Source organism: Ochotona princeps, chromosome 17 (genome assembly GCF_030435755.1).
Source record: "Ochotona princeps isolate mOchPri1 chromosome 17, mOchPri1.hap1, whole genome shotgun sequence".
In the NCBI taxonomy this organism is placed as follows: Eukaryota; Metazoa; Chordata; class Mammalia; order Lagomorpha; family Ochotonidae; genus Ochotona; species Ochotona princeps.
This window is the reverse complement of record NC_080848.1, coordinates 14,637,529-14,655,209: the sequence shown is the minus strand read 5'-3', so window position 1 is coordinate 14,655,209 and position 17,681 is coordinate 14,637,529. Positions and strand designations below refer to the sequence as shown.

The 17,681-nt window shown below is 40.8% G+C and overlaps 1 protein-coding gene across 5 annotated transcripts in view; it reads right to left on the bottom strand.

Annotated features, from left to right (window-relative positions):
* Positions 1-17,681, bottom strand: part of GPATCH8 (G-patch domain containing 8) — a 76,123-nt gene that overhangs the window by 9,450 nt on the left and 48,992 nt on the right. For all 5 annotated transcript variants that reach the window (XM_058676659.1, XM_058676662.1, XM_058676660.1 and 2 more), the window contains 2 exons: positions 11,395-11,538; positions 21-151 (listed from right to left, as the gene is read on the bottom strand). In XM_058676659.1, the coding sequence (XP_058532642.1) occupies positions 21-151; positions 11,395-11,538 (275 nt within the window). The remainder of the gene's footprint in view (positions 1-20; positions 152-11,394; positions 11,539-17,681) is intronic.

The following is a 17,681-nucleotide window of genomic DNA, read 5'->3' as shown; positions in this document are numbered from 1 at the left end:
CTGAGAAAAAACATCCTCACCATTCTGCTTGTTTCCTTTGCTCTGCCAATTCGTGCAGTCTCCGCAGGGCCTTTTCCTGTTTCTTCTCATCCTTGCGGGATCTTGAGGAGACATTTCGAGCAAACTCTCTCTGTTTGAGATCTTTTAATCTCTAGGGTAACAGAAAGAAAGGAAGAGAGGGTAGGTGATTTAGGATAACTCGGGTATCTGGAAGTAAAGCGTTCAGAATATTTACCGTTTACCAATGATTATTGTACTAGTGGAAACATGAGTTACACTTTCTTACAGTAACTGAAAACACAACAGCTGATTACTTTGAGTGTAATACTTAGGAGTATCTGCACTTCTAATTAGGAAGCATATCATCTGCTTTATTAGGCAAAATAAAATGATTTCAGAAGGAACAAGCAAATTTGAGAACATTGGGAAGAAAGAAAAGGGACTTTCTCATCACCTGCACTTCTAGGATGCAAACTAGACAAACAGACCATGAGATACATTGTAATAACACAGGCCAAACTGAACAGAAAGGGGTTAGGCTAATATGGAAAATTACCCAGGTATAACATCTTAAAAAGCAATGTACAGCTTACATGGGGAGTTCATTGAGTCAGATCAACAGAGAACATATTCTCATTTCACCATAAAAAGGTGTTCTTTTCAGCATCAACAGAAGTTTCCTGTAACTATTACATGAACCCAGCTGAGGTCGCCCAATGCTGGCGTGTTCAGAACTCACCAGCCTGAGCACTTTCCTCTGCTCAGGATGCTAAAATTACAGAGGAATATGTTTAGGTTTCCATTCTTTAACAGTGCTGAGAGGAACATCCTGGAGATATGGGGGGAAGAATAGAAACAAACTAAAGATTTTTAAATTTAAAATCCAGGTAACAGAATGGGTCTTTAATTCTCAGAAATGATTGTAAAATTTTCCTTCAAAGAAAAACAAAAAAACAACCACTTAAAAAGAAAAATGGCAGGAGACACATTAGTGACAGAGTCCAGAGGTATCTTATCTGTGGTGAGAGAAATACAATTACTTGAACACACTGGATAAAAAACAAACAAAACAAACAAACAAACAAAAAACAAATAAAACAAAACATATATATTAGCCTATGTTTTCACAACAGCATCAGGGAAGGAATCTGATCCAATATAAAGTGGACATTGCTTTGTGGAAGGGCCTCATGTTTGACAGACAGAGGAATTCTCTTACCTAATATTTATGAAATGTGCTTTGAATCTGTTTGAACTGGGAGTGGGGAAGGGCAGGAGGACACACACACACACACACACACACAAAGATATACAGCTTAAGACACTAGTAGAAAACTCACTCTTGTGATCTGGGCTCCCAAATTAGAAGGATTTGCTTTCAACAGATCAGCTGAAAATGTCACATCACAAAGCAAAAAAAAGTAAAAAATAAAACAATAGTGGAAGAGAAAAAAAATAAAGCAAGCATTACTACTTAAGCTCTCTTAGTGAATCTGCAAACTGTTATACTGAACAATTAGGACAAAGCCATGAGCTCTAAAACGTCTGGCCAAAGGGAAGCACCTGTACAACACACACGTACACACACACACAAACCGACACAGTAATCCCACCGAGAGAAAGGGACCTGCCAATGCACATTTCAAGGAAAAAGCAATAGAACTCTGGACAAGCCACTGCTATCTAAAAGCACACTTTCTCATTTTCATTTATCTTTGTTTTGGGAAAGTTCAAGCAACCAACAGCCGGCAAAACTGCTACTGAGATTGGCAGGCCAAAAAATAAACATTTTTGTAAAACTGCCTCAAGAGGAATGATCAACAATTTAGAGTAAATATAAATTGTAGCAGCTTCCTTCTGAGCATGGGGACCCAGAGAGGAGCCTATCAGGCCTATTGCTACATACCTAGCTTTCCCCGCTCTAAACACCTCAAAGGTTTCTTAGCCAAGATTTCAACAGAATGTGTCTTTCTTCCATCTTCTTCCTAGCCACCTGTTAAGCCTGGAAAAAGTCCCCTACATCCAATTTCCTCTCCTCTTACAAATATTTCATCATTTTCATGAAGCATTTCTCAAAGTACAGGACAATGTCCAACAGAGCAATCCTATTTTCCAAGTCTGGAGAACAGCCAGAATCCGACAGAACTGTCACTCAGTACATCCTTAGAAGTAGAAGGAATAGGACCACATCCACACCAGCCCAAGACACTCTGCTCCAAACAGCCACCTCGGGGATACAGTTGCAGGGAAGGACAAAGAAAAGGAGATGTCAATGAGAAAAAAAGAAACTTTTGCTTCCCCTTACCTGCCATGTAGCTTTACCTCTGCATTCTACAAGGTACAGTAGGCACTCCCATACACTTTCACAAAATTGGAAATCAAATCTGGAGTCTCAAACATAGAACTAGGGAACCCAGAATTCCATTTTTTCTTTTAAATAATTATTTATTTTTATTGGAAAGGCAAATTTACAGAGAAATGGACAGAGAAAGATCTTATGTCTGCCAGCTGACTTCCCAAGTGGCTATAATGGTCGGAGTTGCGCCGATCTGAAGCAGGGAGTCAAGAATCTTGTCTGGGTCTCCCACAGGGATGCAGAGTCTGAAGGTCTTGGATCACCCTCTACTGCTTTCCCAGGCCACAAGCAGGGAGCTTGGATGTGGGCCGAGCAGCCAGAACATGAATTGGCACCTATATGGGATTCCAGTGCATGCAAAGTGAGGACTGAGCCACTAAGCTATTGTGGCTCAGAATTCTAACCTTACCTTTACAGATGGGACTCAGGCACCTCTCCCAAACCCAATTGAACATCTGAAGTCGCTTAAAAAATTCTTAAGATAAAAATGACAACACAAGGCCAAGGTTTCTCTTCACCTAGAATGATGCCTAAATCCAAGCCTCCTGGGGCTGATACCATGGCATAGCATGTTGAGCCTCCCCCCCTGGTGCCGGCATTCCAGATGAGTACCAGTTTTACTCCCAGATACTCCACTTTTGAGCTAGCTCCCTGCTAATGGTCTGGGAAAAGGCAGCAGAAGATGGGCAACTGGCCCAACTCCAACTATTGCAGCGATCTGGGGTGTGACTCAGTGGAAGGAAGATTTCTGTGTATCTTTTTCTCTCTCTCAAGCTCTGCTTTTCAAACACAAAATAAAACAAAATAAATTTTAAAAAGAAATTCTAAATAATAATAATAAACCTTCAAGTCTTTTCTTTGCAGCTAAATTTCCTTCATGAAGTCGCTGGTAATTTTCCTGAGAAGCACTATTGAGTCTCAGGTATCTAACAGTGCCATAGCTCACCCAACAACCATAGCATTTTGCTCTGACTACAACTTTCCAGATTTTTGAAGCACATGGGGTTTCCAGTTTAGTCAAAAATATCCTAGATTTGGTTTCAATAATTACTTGTCAAGTGATTTTACCTTACTGAATTCTAGTTCTCACATTAGAAAATCAGGGATAGCTATCAGATTTGGGCTCAGCACAGTGGCCTGGCAGCTGAAGTCCTCGCCTTGAATGTGCCGGGATCCCATATGGATGCCTGTTCTAATCCTGGCAGCTCCACTTCCCATCCAGCTCCCTGCTTGTGGCCTGGGAAAGCAGTTGAGGACAGCCCAAAGCCTTGGGACCCTGGAACTGTGTGGGAAACCTGGAGTAAGTTCCTGTCTCCTGGCTCCGGATTGGCTCAGCTTCTGCTTCTGAATGAACCACTCACGACATCATACAAGGTAACGGAAAGTCCAGGAGAGCACACACCTGGGTATATTATTTAATAATATAGAAGTGACTGCTTTCATTGTTTGGTCTAGCTTCAATAAACATTTAAGATTTAAAAAAAAGTGACTGTTTTAAGGTATTTTTGTATATGTACATGTATATATAAACACATGATATACACAAATGTGTATCAAAACACAAACACAAGTATATAGCACATATTTTCATCATTACAACTATGAAGATTTAGGTTTTATTTATTTAACATATCCTCAGGGTTCATATATGTTATATATACTGGTAAATCACTCTTTTTTATTGTGAAGCGTATTTCATCGTGTGGACATGCCTATTTTATCCATGTACCAACTGCTGTACACTGGATTATTTCTGCTTTTTTGGTTATTATGACTAATGTTATGAACATTCTTGCACAATTCTTTTGTGGCCAGCCATTTACTTTCATTTCTCTTGGCTGTATGCTAGTCATATATCTCTATATATAAGCTTGAGAAGAAGTCTCAAACCATTTTTCAGGAGTTTTGTCATTGTACTATATCATAAGCTGCATGGCAGGGTTTTAACTCCACCGCACCCTCTCCAATATTACTCTCCAATATTGTGTGTTCATTTCTTCCACTCTAGTAGGAATATGACTGACAAAGCTGCTACAACCTACAGCAAACTGAGCAGCAGCATCTCAGCCCAGAGGTCTGAGACACAGATGGAGTTTCAGGTTCTCAGCTCTGGCCCGAAGCAGTGCCCACTACTGTGGCCATCTGGGGCTGAGGCACCAGAAGAGACATTTCTTTCTCTAAATCTACCTTTCAAATAAACAAATCTTAAAAAAATATATTGAAAAATTTAAACCGAAAATTACTTCAGTCACTTTTTTTTAAAAAAAGATATATACATTTAACTGGTAAGGCAAATAGACAGGAGAAACATCTTCTATCTGCTGGTTCACTCCCGAAGTGGCTGCAACAGCCAGAGCTGAGCCGATCCGAAGCTGGGAGTCAGGAGATTCTCTCAGGTCTCCCATGCAGGTGCAGGGTCCCAAAGCTTTGGGCCATCCTCAATTGCTTTCTCAGGCCACAGGCAGGGAGCTGGATGGGAAGCAAAGTGGGGTTGCCGGGACATGAACAGGGACACGAACTGACGGAAGATCTTCCTCTGTCTCTCCTCCTCTCTGTATATTTGCCTTACGAATAAAAAAAAAAAAAAAAAGGCAACCAGACTTAGTAGAGTTACAATTCTTTTTTAAAAGATTTCCATAGGTATGTAACCTTTTTCTTAAAAAGATTTATTTACTTATTTTTATTGGAAAGGCAGATATACAGAGAGGAGAGACAGAGAGGAAGATCTTCCGTCCGATGATTCACTCCCCAAGTGAGCCGCAATGGCCGGTACTGTGCTGATCTGAAGCCAGGAGCCAGGAGCCAGGAACTTCCTCCAGGTCTCCCACACGGGTGCAGAGTCCCAAGGCTTTGGGTTGTCCTTGACCGCTTTCCCAGGCCACAAGCAGGGAGCTGGATGGGAAGTGGAGCTGCAGGGATTAGAACCCGCATCCATATGGGATCCCAGTGCATTCAAGGCGAGGACTTTAGCTGCTAGGCCACACCGCCAGGCCTAAGTTCCAATTTTGAAGTATAAATGTCCTAGGGCCATGTATTTTCAGCACATCACATGCTATGTGTACTACCCTGAACACAATCAGTAAATGGCAAAACCTCCAGTGGGGAGTGATCATGCCACACTTCAATGAAGTCCTTGCAAAGCTGAAACAGGATCATTCCCTCGATCATCATGAAATTTTCGGGAAACACTTCAATCCAGATGGGCTTCATTTTTTTTTTTTTTTATTTTATTTTTACTGGAAAGTCAGATATAAAGAGAGGAGGAGAAGATCCTCTGTCCAATGACTCACACCCCAAGTGGCCTCAATGGCCAGAGACGTGTCGAACCAAGCCAGGAGCCAGGAGCCTCTTGGTCTCCCATGCGGGTGCAGGGTCCCAAGGCTTTGGGCCATCCTCGACTACTTTCCCAGGCCACTGTGCCGCGCCCATCATTTTTGAGTAATGAGAAAAGGTCTAAAACTTCTATTCCTTACTAATGCTACTGATTGAAATAATCAACTAAGAAAAAGTAACACTATCAAATAGCAGGTTTTTTTTCTTTCTTAAAGATTTATTTATTTATTTATTTATTTATTTATTTATTTATTTATTTTTTTAAAGATTTATTCATTTTATTACAGCCAGATATATACAGAGGAGAGACAGAGGAAGATCCTCCGTCCGATGATTCACTCCCCAAGTGAGCCGCAACGGGCCGATGCGCGCCGATCCGAAGCCGGGAACCTGGAACCTCCTCCGGGTCTCCCACGCGGGTGCAGTGTCCCAATGCTTTGGGCCGTCCTCAACTGCTTTCCCAGGCCACAAGCAGGGAGCTGGATGGGAAGTGGAGCTGCCGGGATTAGAACCGGCGCCCATATGGGATCCCGGGGCTTTCAAGGCGAGGACTTTAGCCGCTAGGCCACGCCGCCGGGCCCGATTTATTTATTTTTAATCACAAAGTCAGATACATACAGAGAAGAGGAGAGACAGAGGAAGATCTTTTGTCCGATGATTCACTCCCCAAGTGACTGCAACGGCTGGTGCGCGCCGATCCGACGCGGGTGCAGGGACCTAAAGCTTTGGGCCATCCTCGACTGCTTTCCCATGCCACAAGCAGGGAGCTGGATGGGAAGTGGAACTGCCGGGATTAGAACCGGCGCCCATATGGGATCCTGGTGCATTCAAGGCGAGGACTTTAGCTGGTAGGCCACGCCGCCGGGCCCCTCAAATAGCAGTTTATAAACAGTTTAGACAAGGCTAACTAAATCATGCCATTATATTCCATTTTGTACAATTTAGATGAAAAGTCATGAATAACTGCTATAGGTTTCATCTGTTCTAATGCATCTATTTAATGCTCAGAAGGTGTTTCTGTACAGTATGTTATGTCACTGCCTGGAATCCCACACCCCATAAAGTCATAAGGTTCCAGCTATTCCGCACTTTCAATTCAAATTCTTGGTGGTGCATCTGAAAGGCAGCACCAAGGTGGCTCAGTACTTGGTTCCTGCCATCAAAGTGGGAAACCTGGGTGGAGTTCCCGGCTCCCATCTCAGCCTGGTCCAGATCGGGATGTTGTGGTCACATCTGGGGAGTGAACCAGTAGACAGATAGTCTGTAGCTCTATTTCCCACTTCTTTCACTTTACCTTTCAAATAAACAAACTGATCTTTAGTTCAGAAAACAGTTTTATTCATTGCTAAAACAGACCTTAATATTCCACAAAACATCAGTCTTTTTAAAAAATGTAAAATTACAAAGGTTTTTGAAATACTAAGGCTATTTTAGAAAAAGAAGAGTCTAAAAGCATTTCCTCCAAAACACAGATCCTTTAGTAAATTGAGGGAATTGCTGAAGCTGCATCACAGCACTAGAAAGCGATGGCTGGATTACACGACCCCAGCCAGGCAGAAAATCACAAGCAAGCTGGTTCCAACAGTAGCAGTAAGGAGGCAGCTTTTCAGATGCTATGCCCCAGTGTTAGAACTGACAGGACCCTGTGTGGAGAGGTAGGAAAGCTAGAGGTCTGGGCTACAAACTATGATATTTAGAGGTGTTTGGCATGTGGCACGTAGGAAAAGACGAAGTGAAAATCACTGCGAAACGGAGAGTGAGCAAAGAGACAGCCATTGTTAGTTTGAAATGCAGGCCCCAATATAGTCAGACACTTTAAATTTTTCAAGACAGGCCAAATACTGATTTATGCAAAATCTCCCAATTAAAAAAAAAAAAAGCTGGAAACTAAGTGACATTAAAGAGGGGAAAAGACATCACTGTGACCACCAGGCAAAATATATCTCTGAAACACCTGTGTTAACCTTGATTTATGTAATAGAAGGACCCCTAGGAGCACAAAGAGGAAAAGATTTGCAGAATCTGGTGTAGTGACAAGATTCCAAGCAAGAAAACAGCAGAGACAAGGAGAGGGGGAGGGAGACTGATTCTTAAATGTGGTGCTACAAATTTGCTGCGGGTGGAGGGAAGGCAGAATATTCTTCGGAACTGAATTTTAAGCACTTTGAAAATCTAAGGACAACAGTTTTCATTGCCATGAGCTTTAAAAATATACCTGAAGCCTTACAAAGACCAGAAGGTAGGAATAGAAAAGTTTTAGTTTCAAGCTTGACAAGTTGTAACAAAGCTAAGAGGGTAGATAATCAGCACTTATGTTTATCCAGCACTGAGGCCCATCAGAACTAATTTATACATACAGAAATCATACATTGGGTGACTCTCTAGAGGAATGGCAAGGTTTGCCGTTGGAGATTTAAAAATGTACTTAAATCGTCCATGTGAAAACCAGGGTTAGATTATTCCAAAGAGTCAAAATGTCTCATTACCGTTTTCATTTTTGAAGATTAAGCTAAGTCTTAATACTTTTGTTAATGACTTCCTAAAATCTTAGTAAGTTTTTGAAAAATGCCAGTGAATAGGGAGCACAAAATCACTATGAATCTGTTTAATAAAGGTAAGGGTATGCTCAGAACCCTGCCTACATTAGTAGTTTACCACTAACATGACATTATTTCTGAGAAATTTTAATGGTGAAAATTTGAAAAGTATGTAAACTAGGGATTACTAACATAGGTCAGAGTACTTACCTATTATCTCAGATTCATAATAATCCTGTGTGCCTTCCTGGAAGACAAGACAGGGTGTCTTTATGTCTTTAGCACAAGAATTTGGAGAAGTGGAAGGGCCACTGGTATGATAAATTTATGTCCGTAAAGAAGAACAAAAAATATGCCCAACCTCCAGCTAGAGCAGGCTGTGTAAGGACTGTGAAATCATGTGGTCTGGCAAAGCAACTGCAATGAGACTTGAAATTCAATACATCCAGAGCACGATAGGTTTGGATTTTGTAGGGGCCGCAGAAGCTTTCTATTTACCCAGACAGAAGGCCCTTAACAGAAACGCTGTTCCCCACATCTCTGTTAGAGATTATTTAGTTGTGTTGTACCAAGGTCAATTAAGGGTTCCTTGGAAGTTAAAATGCAGAGATTTGAATTATTAAAAAAAAAAAATTAGCATTGTGCTTTTGTTTATATTTTATATCAATCTAGAGTCTAGCGTTAGCACAAGACAGAAATGTGAAGATGAAAAGGCCTTTATTTCAATCAAATGAAAAACATTCTATCAAAAACTAAAAAGAATCTATTCGTTTTTAATACCTAAGATGAGCTTTTGCTTAAGGTGAAGAAATAAACTCATTTTTCATTAATCCTACCTGTTAAAACATTTTCCCCAAGCCAGAGATCACAGCTACATTCTATATTAGTGGACAGACAGTCCATGAGTTTTCCACAAGAAACCAATCTTTTTTCACATTGATGAGAATCTAAAAAAGTTGCAAGTGAATATTCTGGATTATTTAGATGAGCATTTACTACAAGTTCATAACATGAGTAGGACAGTAAAATGATTATGATGTCTATGTAACAAGCAAAGGTAGATGATGTCACAGTTTCACATGTATTTATAAGTTTTCCAGTAATTCTGATGGGACAGTTTATCCACCTAAGCGGTACTGATTGCCATTCGGGTTGAGCTAGTCTTTGTTTCTACAGACACTCCTTAGCACTGTAGGATGTCCAGCAGCAAACTGTCCTGTGCTTACCAGATGCTTGCAGCACTGCACTTCTAACTATGACGGCTAAAAATGCCTGCAAACACTGCTAAGTACCCTCAAGGAATAAAATCTCCCTAGACTGGAAAACCATTGCAATTGAGAAAAGGAGGGAGAGAACTGATCAACATAAGGTACACATAATAAACATGCAGATTCAAATGACCCAAACATTTCTCCTTCACTCATGCTGACAGCACCATCACTAAAACATTATCATCATCTAAAAATGTAAACTTTTTTAAATGTTTTTTTTTTTTTTTTGGCCTAAATTATCAGATACTTTCAATGTAGGAAAATTTCAAGAGCCCAAAAAGGTGAGTATGTACTTAGATGCTAAATGTCTGTTGTTAATCTATTAAAAATAAGCTGAAAAATTATAGATACACTGAAGAACTAGAAAAGTCAATAATAGGTGATATTCACTGTAGTATTTGTTTTTTCTTGAAAGATGACTCTTCAAAGGAATAAGGTTATCACCAACATCCAATCCATTTATATTTTCTCTAAATTTCTCTTTGAATTAAGTGCAGCTGACAGTGTATTAAAACAATGCCCACATGTACATAATAATCTTGAAAAACTATCTTGAAAACAACTTTTTAAGTGGAAGAATCTTAAATTGGTTGCTGTGGTTCAACACAGACAAGACTGTTACAGACAATGTAACACATTCAGCTCAGAAGCACTCCCAGCAGCAGGAAGGGTAAAACAGGTCAAAGTTTGCCTTTTACCTGTGCACTGAAATCTCACAGCCGATTTGAAAGATGAGATACACATTAAAAAAAAAAATAAGTCTTGGTTCAATGAGAACAGGTAATTATTCCAGCAATGCTTATAAATTTTTTTAGCATATAATTACCATAGCCCACAAAGACCTAGTAAGTTAGGAAAAGTGACCCAAAATCAAGTGGACCAAAACTATCAATAAAAGGCAGAGTTCTACAAATTTCAAGATTCATTTCTCCCTTCTCGAATCTCTCAGAATTATTACCAGCTTCTGTAACCCAGTAATCAGGTACAAATTTCTTTCCCAGCCCAATGAAGAGAAAAGACTGCAAAGTGTGATTAGCTTTTCAGTTTTTCAGCAAGCAGCAGGAGTTTTCTGTTTAAGACACCATCTAATTTTATTTCCTTCACAAGATTTATCTATTTTCAAAGCACATTGAATAATGAAATGACTTACTGATAAGAAATAGCTGCAAAGTACAAACTTTTACAGAAATTGAAAACATAACAGGTTTCCAAAACTTTTGAAAATCTACCATGTTTAGAATAAAGCAGAAATAGAAATAAACCTCCCAGGCCCGCCATGGTGGCCTAGCAGCTAAAGTCTTTGCCTTGAATGCGCCGGGATCCCATAGGGGCGCCGGTTCTAATCCCGACAGCTCCACTTCCCATCCAGCTCCCTGCTTGTGGCCTGGGAAAGCAGTTGAGGACGGCCCAAAGCCTTGGGACTCTGCACCCACACGGGAGACCCGAAGAGGTTCCCGGCTTCGGATTGGCAACAGCATTGGCTGCTGCGGCTCACTTGGGGAGTGAATCATCGGACGGAAGATCTTCTTCTCTGTCCCTCCTCTCTTTCTAATAAAAATAAATAAATCTTTAAAAAAAAAAAATCTCCCAGTAAACCTCACCTAAAGTATCAAATTAAATAAAACTCAAGTCATTCAAAACAAAAAAAAAATTATGTATCTGATTTATGGAACTCACAATTGTTTCTAATTAAAATAGGTGGAGACAGCAAGGAGGAAAACGGGTGTCTATGTTGGGATTTTGCCACTAGCAAGGATTAACTATGCCAGATGATCTTTAATGAAGACTCACAGACGTAAGAAACATGCAGTCCAAGTTTTTTGAAGGTATTTATAAAATTCAATAGTTACCACAAGAGAAAAAGAATCTTCCTGTTTGTCAGCAAGGAACTACCCACCTGCTTATGCGCATGATCATAGGAGTTGATATGGTTGTCAAATTCCTGATGCTTTTGATATTGCTTATCACAGAGTTCACAGTAAAAGTTGGCTCTTAGGTCTTCCAAGGCTTTGGCAATTGCTTTCTCTTTGTCAACATAATCCTGTAAGAACCACAAAATGCAAACAAATGAACTTGATAGAATTGAAGGTATCATAAATAGCCTTTGCTAAGGATCAATGCAGACTTCATAAAAATTAGTGTATTTATTAGTAATATCCAGATGAAATCCAAGTGGCAATCTGATAGGTTAATATTACTACTAACATTTGTTTCCTTCAAATTAACAAAATTTTCAGAGTTTAATTTCAAGATAAAGTGCAGCAGCTCATGACATCAGCATCCCAACATCATAATGTTTTTTCTTTTTTAAGATTTATTTATCTTTATTACAAAGTCAGATATACAGAGAGGAGGAGAGACAGAGAGGAAGATCTTCCATCCGATGATTCACTCCCCAAGTGACCGCAACGGGCTGGTGCTACGCCGATCCGAAGCCGGGAACTAGAAACATCTTCAGGGTCTCCCACGGGGGTGCAGGGTCCCAAGGCTTTGGGCCGTCCTCAACTGCTTTCCCATGCCACAAGCAGGGAGCTGGATGGGAAGTGGAGCTGTCGGGATTAGAACCGGCGCCCATATGTGATCCCGGCATGTTCAAGGCGAGGACTTTAGCTGGTAGGCCACCACAGCGGGCTCCATCATAGTGTTTTAATTCTGGCTGCTCTGTTTCTGATCCAGCTTCCTGCCAATGTGCCTAGGGAAGCAGTGGAGGATTGTCTAAGGACTTGAGAGACACGTGAGAGACCTGAATGGAATTCCTGCCTTCTGGCTCCAGTCTACCTGAGCCCAAACTATGGTGGCCAGTTGGAGAATCAGTGGATGATTGCTCTCTCTCTCTATCCACTTCTCTTCTCTGACACTCTGCCTTTCAAATAAATAAAATAAGTATTAAAGATAAAGAAGTTCAATTGCTCATCTCTTTTGCCAATACGGTAGGATCAGATGCTCTAGAACTTCTCTTCCTACCCTTGCGCAAAAATTATACATATTACATATAATACACAATTTTTGACTGCATTGCTCAAACCACAGGAGGATGTGCAACAGAAAACACTGGAGTTTGGTAAGTGAGCAGGGTGAGCTGTAGAGATTTCAGAATCTCTTGACCTTGGCAGAAAGAAATAAGAAGCCTCTCTGAAAGCACCTTCAATTTTGACCCTAAAACTTTCCCAAGTTTGAGACCAACTAAAGATGAGTTACAGGAAAGATGACTACACACAAAGGAAATTCATTAATTGACAGTAAAAAAAAATAAGCAAAATATGTATGCCCCAAGATCAGATATTAGAATAGTCTGTCACAAAATACAGATTAACTATAAAACTATACAATGAAATTATAAAATCAATCAAGCATAAAACACCATAAAATAATTATGTGGAATAGACAGAACCAACAGAGACTTGTATAACTAAAAACATACTCATAAAAAAAATAAACCAACAAAACAGAATGCTCTAAAACAGATTAGATACATGTCAAAGACTGTGGAACAATGAGAACGTTCTGGAATTAGATTACAACAATGCCTCCAAAGCCTCATGGACTAAAACAAAATCACTCAGCTGGAGGCTTTACATGGGTGAACATTATGGCACATGATTGTATTGTAGTTAAAAGGTATAGTTAGGGCCCAGTGTAGTAGCCTACTGCCTAAGGTCTCACCTTCCATGTGCCAGGATCACATATGGGTGCCGGTTCTAATCCCGGCAGCTCTGCTTCCAATCCAGCTCCCTGCTTGTGGCTTGGGAAAGCAGTAGAGGACGGCCTACCCACTAAATAGCTTAATATCTTTGTTTTTCTCTGCTTCCTCTATCCATTACTGAAATGACATATTTAAAGCTTCCCTTAATGCTGGATATCACATTTCTCCTTACAGTTCTGTCATTTTTTTATTTGTATATTTTTGGGCAGCGATGTAAGTACTTACAAATCTAATACTGCTTATTTTGCTTATAAAGTGAATGCTAAAACTTAATTTTTATTTTATTTGACAAAACTACAATGTTTTGTTTAGACCACCTGGTGTGTAGTTTTTTGGTTTTTAACCTTCTGTAATCTTACGTATCAGGTATATTACCAGTACCTGGGCCATCTTCTGCTGCTTTTTCAGGCATATTATCAGGGAGCTGGATTGGAAGTAGAATAGCCAGGACCTTAACTGGCACTCACGTGAGATACCAGCATTATAAGTAATAGTTTTACACCACATGTCATGCTAGTTCCCCTTCTCAACTTCTGTAAGAAATTTTTACACAATGCTTTACATTTACTTAATCTTTATTTCCTATCTTCTTTTTATTCTACTGCCTCAAACCTTATTTCTGTGATCATTTTCTCTCTGAAGTACATCCTTTGTTATTCTCTCAGTAAATTCTCATAGTTCCCATTTGTGTGGAGTTGTCTTTATTAGCCTTCATTCTGCAAAAACCGCTGTACATGTAAATTAGCCCTAGGCTTGCAAATACTCTGCCTGTATCATTCCACTGCATTCTGGCTTCCAGAAGGCAGCTTTTGAGAAGCAAGCAAGCTGTATTTCTATTACAGAAAATCACTTTCAATGGAGTGCTTTTAAGACGTCTGTGATTTAAATATTCTGTTACAAAAGAATGCGTCTACAAAAGCATGTCTATTTCACCAGTTTGAGACTCTAGGTTCTCATACTGTAGTATTTTAGTCTCTTTTATAAGTGCTGAAAAAAATCTTAGCTATTACCTCCTCAAATACTGCTTTTGCCTCATTTCTTCCTTCTAGTATTCTAATCTTTTTTAAGATTTATTTATTTTTATTACAAAGTCAGATATACAGAGAGGAGGAGAGACAGAGAGGAAGATCTTCCGTCTGATGATTCATTCCCCAAATGATCGCAACGGCCGGTGCTGCGCTGATCCAAAGCCAGGAACCAGGAACCTCTTCCAGGTCTCCCACGTGGATGCAGGGTCCCAAAGGTTTGAGCCATCCTCGACTGCTTTCCCAGGCCACAAGCAGGGAGCTGGATGGGAAGTGGAGCTGTCGGGACTAGAACTGGTGCCCATATGGGATCCCGGCGCGTTCAAGGCTGGGATTTTAGCCACTAGACCATGCCGCCGGGCCCTCTAGTATTCTAATCTTTATGACTGTTCACTTTACATTCCATGTACCCTAAGTTTCTTTTAATAATTCCAGTTGTTTCTATCAAGCACTTGTAACAGCCCCAGTCTGGGTCACTTTAAAATCTCACCTTCAGGTATGTGTAAACTCTCCAGGAAACCTGCATCTCAAATCCCAAGTGGGAAGTGCTTTATGATTCTGAAGTGCTAAGATACAGGTGGGTGGTTAGTGTAGCAAGTGAGTTGCCACTTAAGACACCTGCTTCCCCTATTGGTGTGCCTGGATTAAGTTCTAATTATTCTACTTTCTGCTCATGCGCTTAGGGAAGCAGGCTTACTGTCACCTATGCAGGAAATACAATTGGAAGTCATAGCAGGCATTGTATCTCTTTCTTAAGCAAGCAAGCAAACAAATAAATCTAACATGTACACAATCTTAACAAAACTAACAAATCCTTGATTTCCAAGACTGACAATACTGATTCTTTCATGGCCTCAGGTTGGTATATCACTATATCACTCCTTTCTTATAGGAAAAAAAAAGGAACAATGATTTTTTAATTTGAATAGTAGTGTGACAGAGAGGGAAGGGCGGGTTAGGGGGAGTGACAGAGAAAGTGAGCCCCTCCATCTGTTGGTTCATTCTCCAAATAACCACAATAACCAGAGATGGGATAAGGGCTTAAGCACTTGGGCTACAGTCTACTGCCTCCCAGGCACATTAGCAAAAGCTAGATCAGAAGTAGAGAAGCTGGGACTTGAACCTGGCTCAACTCACTGTGCTACACTGTGCTACATAGGGTATTATTTCATTGTCTTCAAAAATATTATTATTATTGTCTTCATTTCTTAAAAAGATCTATTTGTTTGTTTGCTTATTTATTTATTTTATTGGAAAGTCAGATTTATAGGCAGAAAGATTTTCCATCTGCTGGCTCACTCCCCAAGTGGCTGCAATGGCCAGAACAACCTGAAGCCAGGAGTCAGGAATCATTTCCCGGTCTTCCACATGGGTGCAGGGTCCCAAGACTTTGGGCCATCCCTATACTGCTTTCCCAGGCCATAAGCAGTGAGCTGAACGGAAAGTGGAACAGCCAGGACAAGAACCGGCACCCATATCGGATCCTGGCGCGTGCAAGGTAAGGACTTTAGCCACTAGGCCATGGCGCTAGGCCCTGTCTTCACCAATTTAGAGAAATCAAAATATACAGACCAAATTTATAAGCAATTCAAAACAGTCTGAGACTTTTAAAATTTAAATTATTTTAAAAGATGTATTTATTTATTTTATCTATTTATTTGAAGGGTAGAGTTACAGAGAGAGAAGACAGATCTTCCATCTGCCGTTCACTTCATAAACGGGGGCTGGCACGATGATTCAGTCTAATCCTCAGGCTACAAGCGCCAATGATCCCATATGGGTGCTGGTTCATGTCCCAGCTATTCCATTTCCCATCTAGCTCCCTGCTTGAGGTTTGGGAAAGCAGCGGAGGATGGCCTAGAAGAAGCTACTGGTTCCCAGCTTCAGATGGAGCTCAGCTCCAGCCATTACAACCATGTGAGGAGTCAATCAGCAGGCTGAAGATCTTTCTTAGTCTGACCAGTAAAACCAAATAAATCTTTAAAAAAGAAAAAAGACTCCAATGGTTAGATCAGAGCTGGTACAAATCAGGAGCTTCTTCCAGGTCTTCAGCGTTGGTACAGGGATGCAAGGACCTTAGCCACCCTCTGCTCTTTTCTGAGGCACATTAACAAGGAGCTGGAGGGCCCGGTGCCATGGCCTAGCAGCTGAAGTCCTCACCTTGAACACGCAACCCCTTCCCATCCAGCTCCCTGCTTGTGGCCTGGGAAAGCAGTCGAGGATGGCCCAAAGCCTCAGGAACCTGCACCTGCATGGGAGACCTGGAGGAAGTTCCTGGCTTCGGATCAGCGTAGCACTGGCCATTGCAGTCACTTGGGGAGTGAATCATTGGATGGAAGATCTTCCTCTCTGTATATCTGACTTTACAACAAGAATAAAAATAAATCTTAAAAAACAAAAACAAAACCTGGAATGGAAGTGGAGCAGCCAGGACTTGAATTGGTGTTTGTTTTGGATGCTGGCACTGGCCCCAAGCTGTGGGACAAGGTCATGTATAGCTCCCTGTGTGAATCACAACTGTGAAGGATGGCTTTACCTCTTGTTATGGATTTTAAAAACTAAAACCCTTTTCTTTCTTCCCAGCTTTAAATACTACAATTAAGTAAGTTTCCATATAATACTCTCAAAGAAGCCTATTTTTAATATTCTACTTTACATATTGATAGTACAAATTGGGCACATTCCACATCTTGAAAGGCACGTTTCTTGATGCGGCTCTTTGAAAGCTAACTTATTAAAACATGTTCTTAAAAACAACAAGCAACCACAAAAGCCAGGGTAGGCATCTGACAAAGTGGTAGGCTACTGCTTGGGAGATCCACATGCCGTATGGGAGTGCCTGGGCTCAAGACGGGGCTTTGCTTCCATGCTAGCTTCCTGTTCATGCACATCCTGGGGAACAGAGCAGGCAGAGGCTTCAGAATTTGGACCTCTGCCAATCACATGGATTGAGTTTTTGGCTCCTGGCTTTGGCCTGGTCCAATCCTATCGAATGCAGGTATTTATTATTATTATTATTATTATTATTATTATTGTTATTGTTATTATTACAAAGTCAGATATACAGAGAGGAAGATCTCCCGTCCGATGATTCATTCTCAAGTGAGCGCAACAGCCGGTGCTGTGCCAATCCCAAGCCAGGAGCCAGGAACTTCCTCCATGTCTCCCACACGGGTGCAGTGTCCCAATGCATTGGGCCGTCATCCTAGACTGCTTTTCCAGGCCACAAGCAGGGAGCTGGATGGGAAGTGGAGCTGCCGGGATTAGAACCGGCACCCATATGGGATCCCGGCGCATTCAAGACCTGGACTTTAGCTGCTAGGCCACGCCACCGGGCCCAAATGCAGGTATCTTTGAAATAAATCAGCACTTCAGTCTTTTTCAAATAATATGAAAGCAGACAAAAGTTTTAAAAAAGAAAAATATTAGAAGAATAACTTTAATACTCCCATTGGC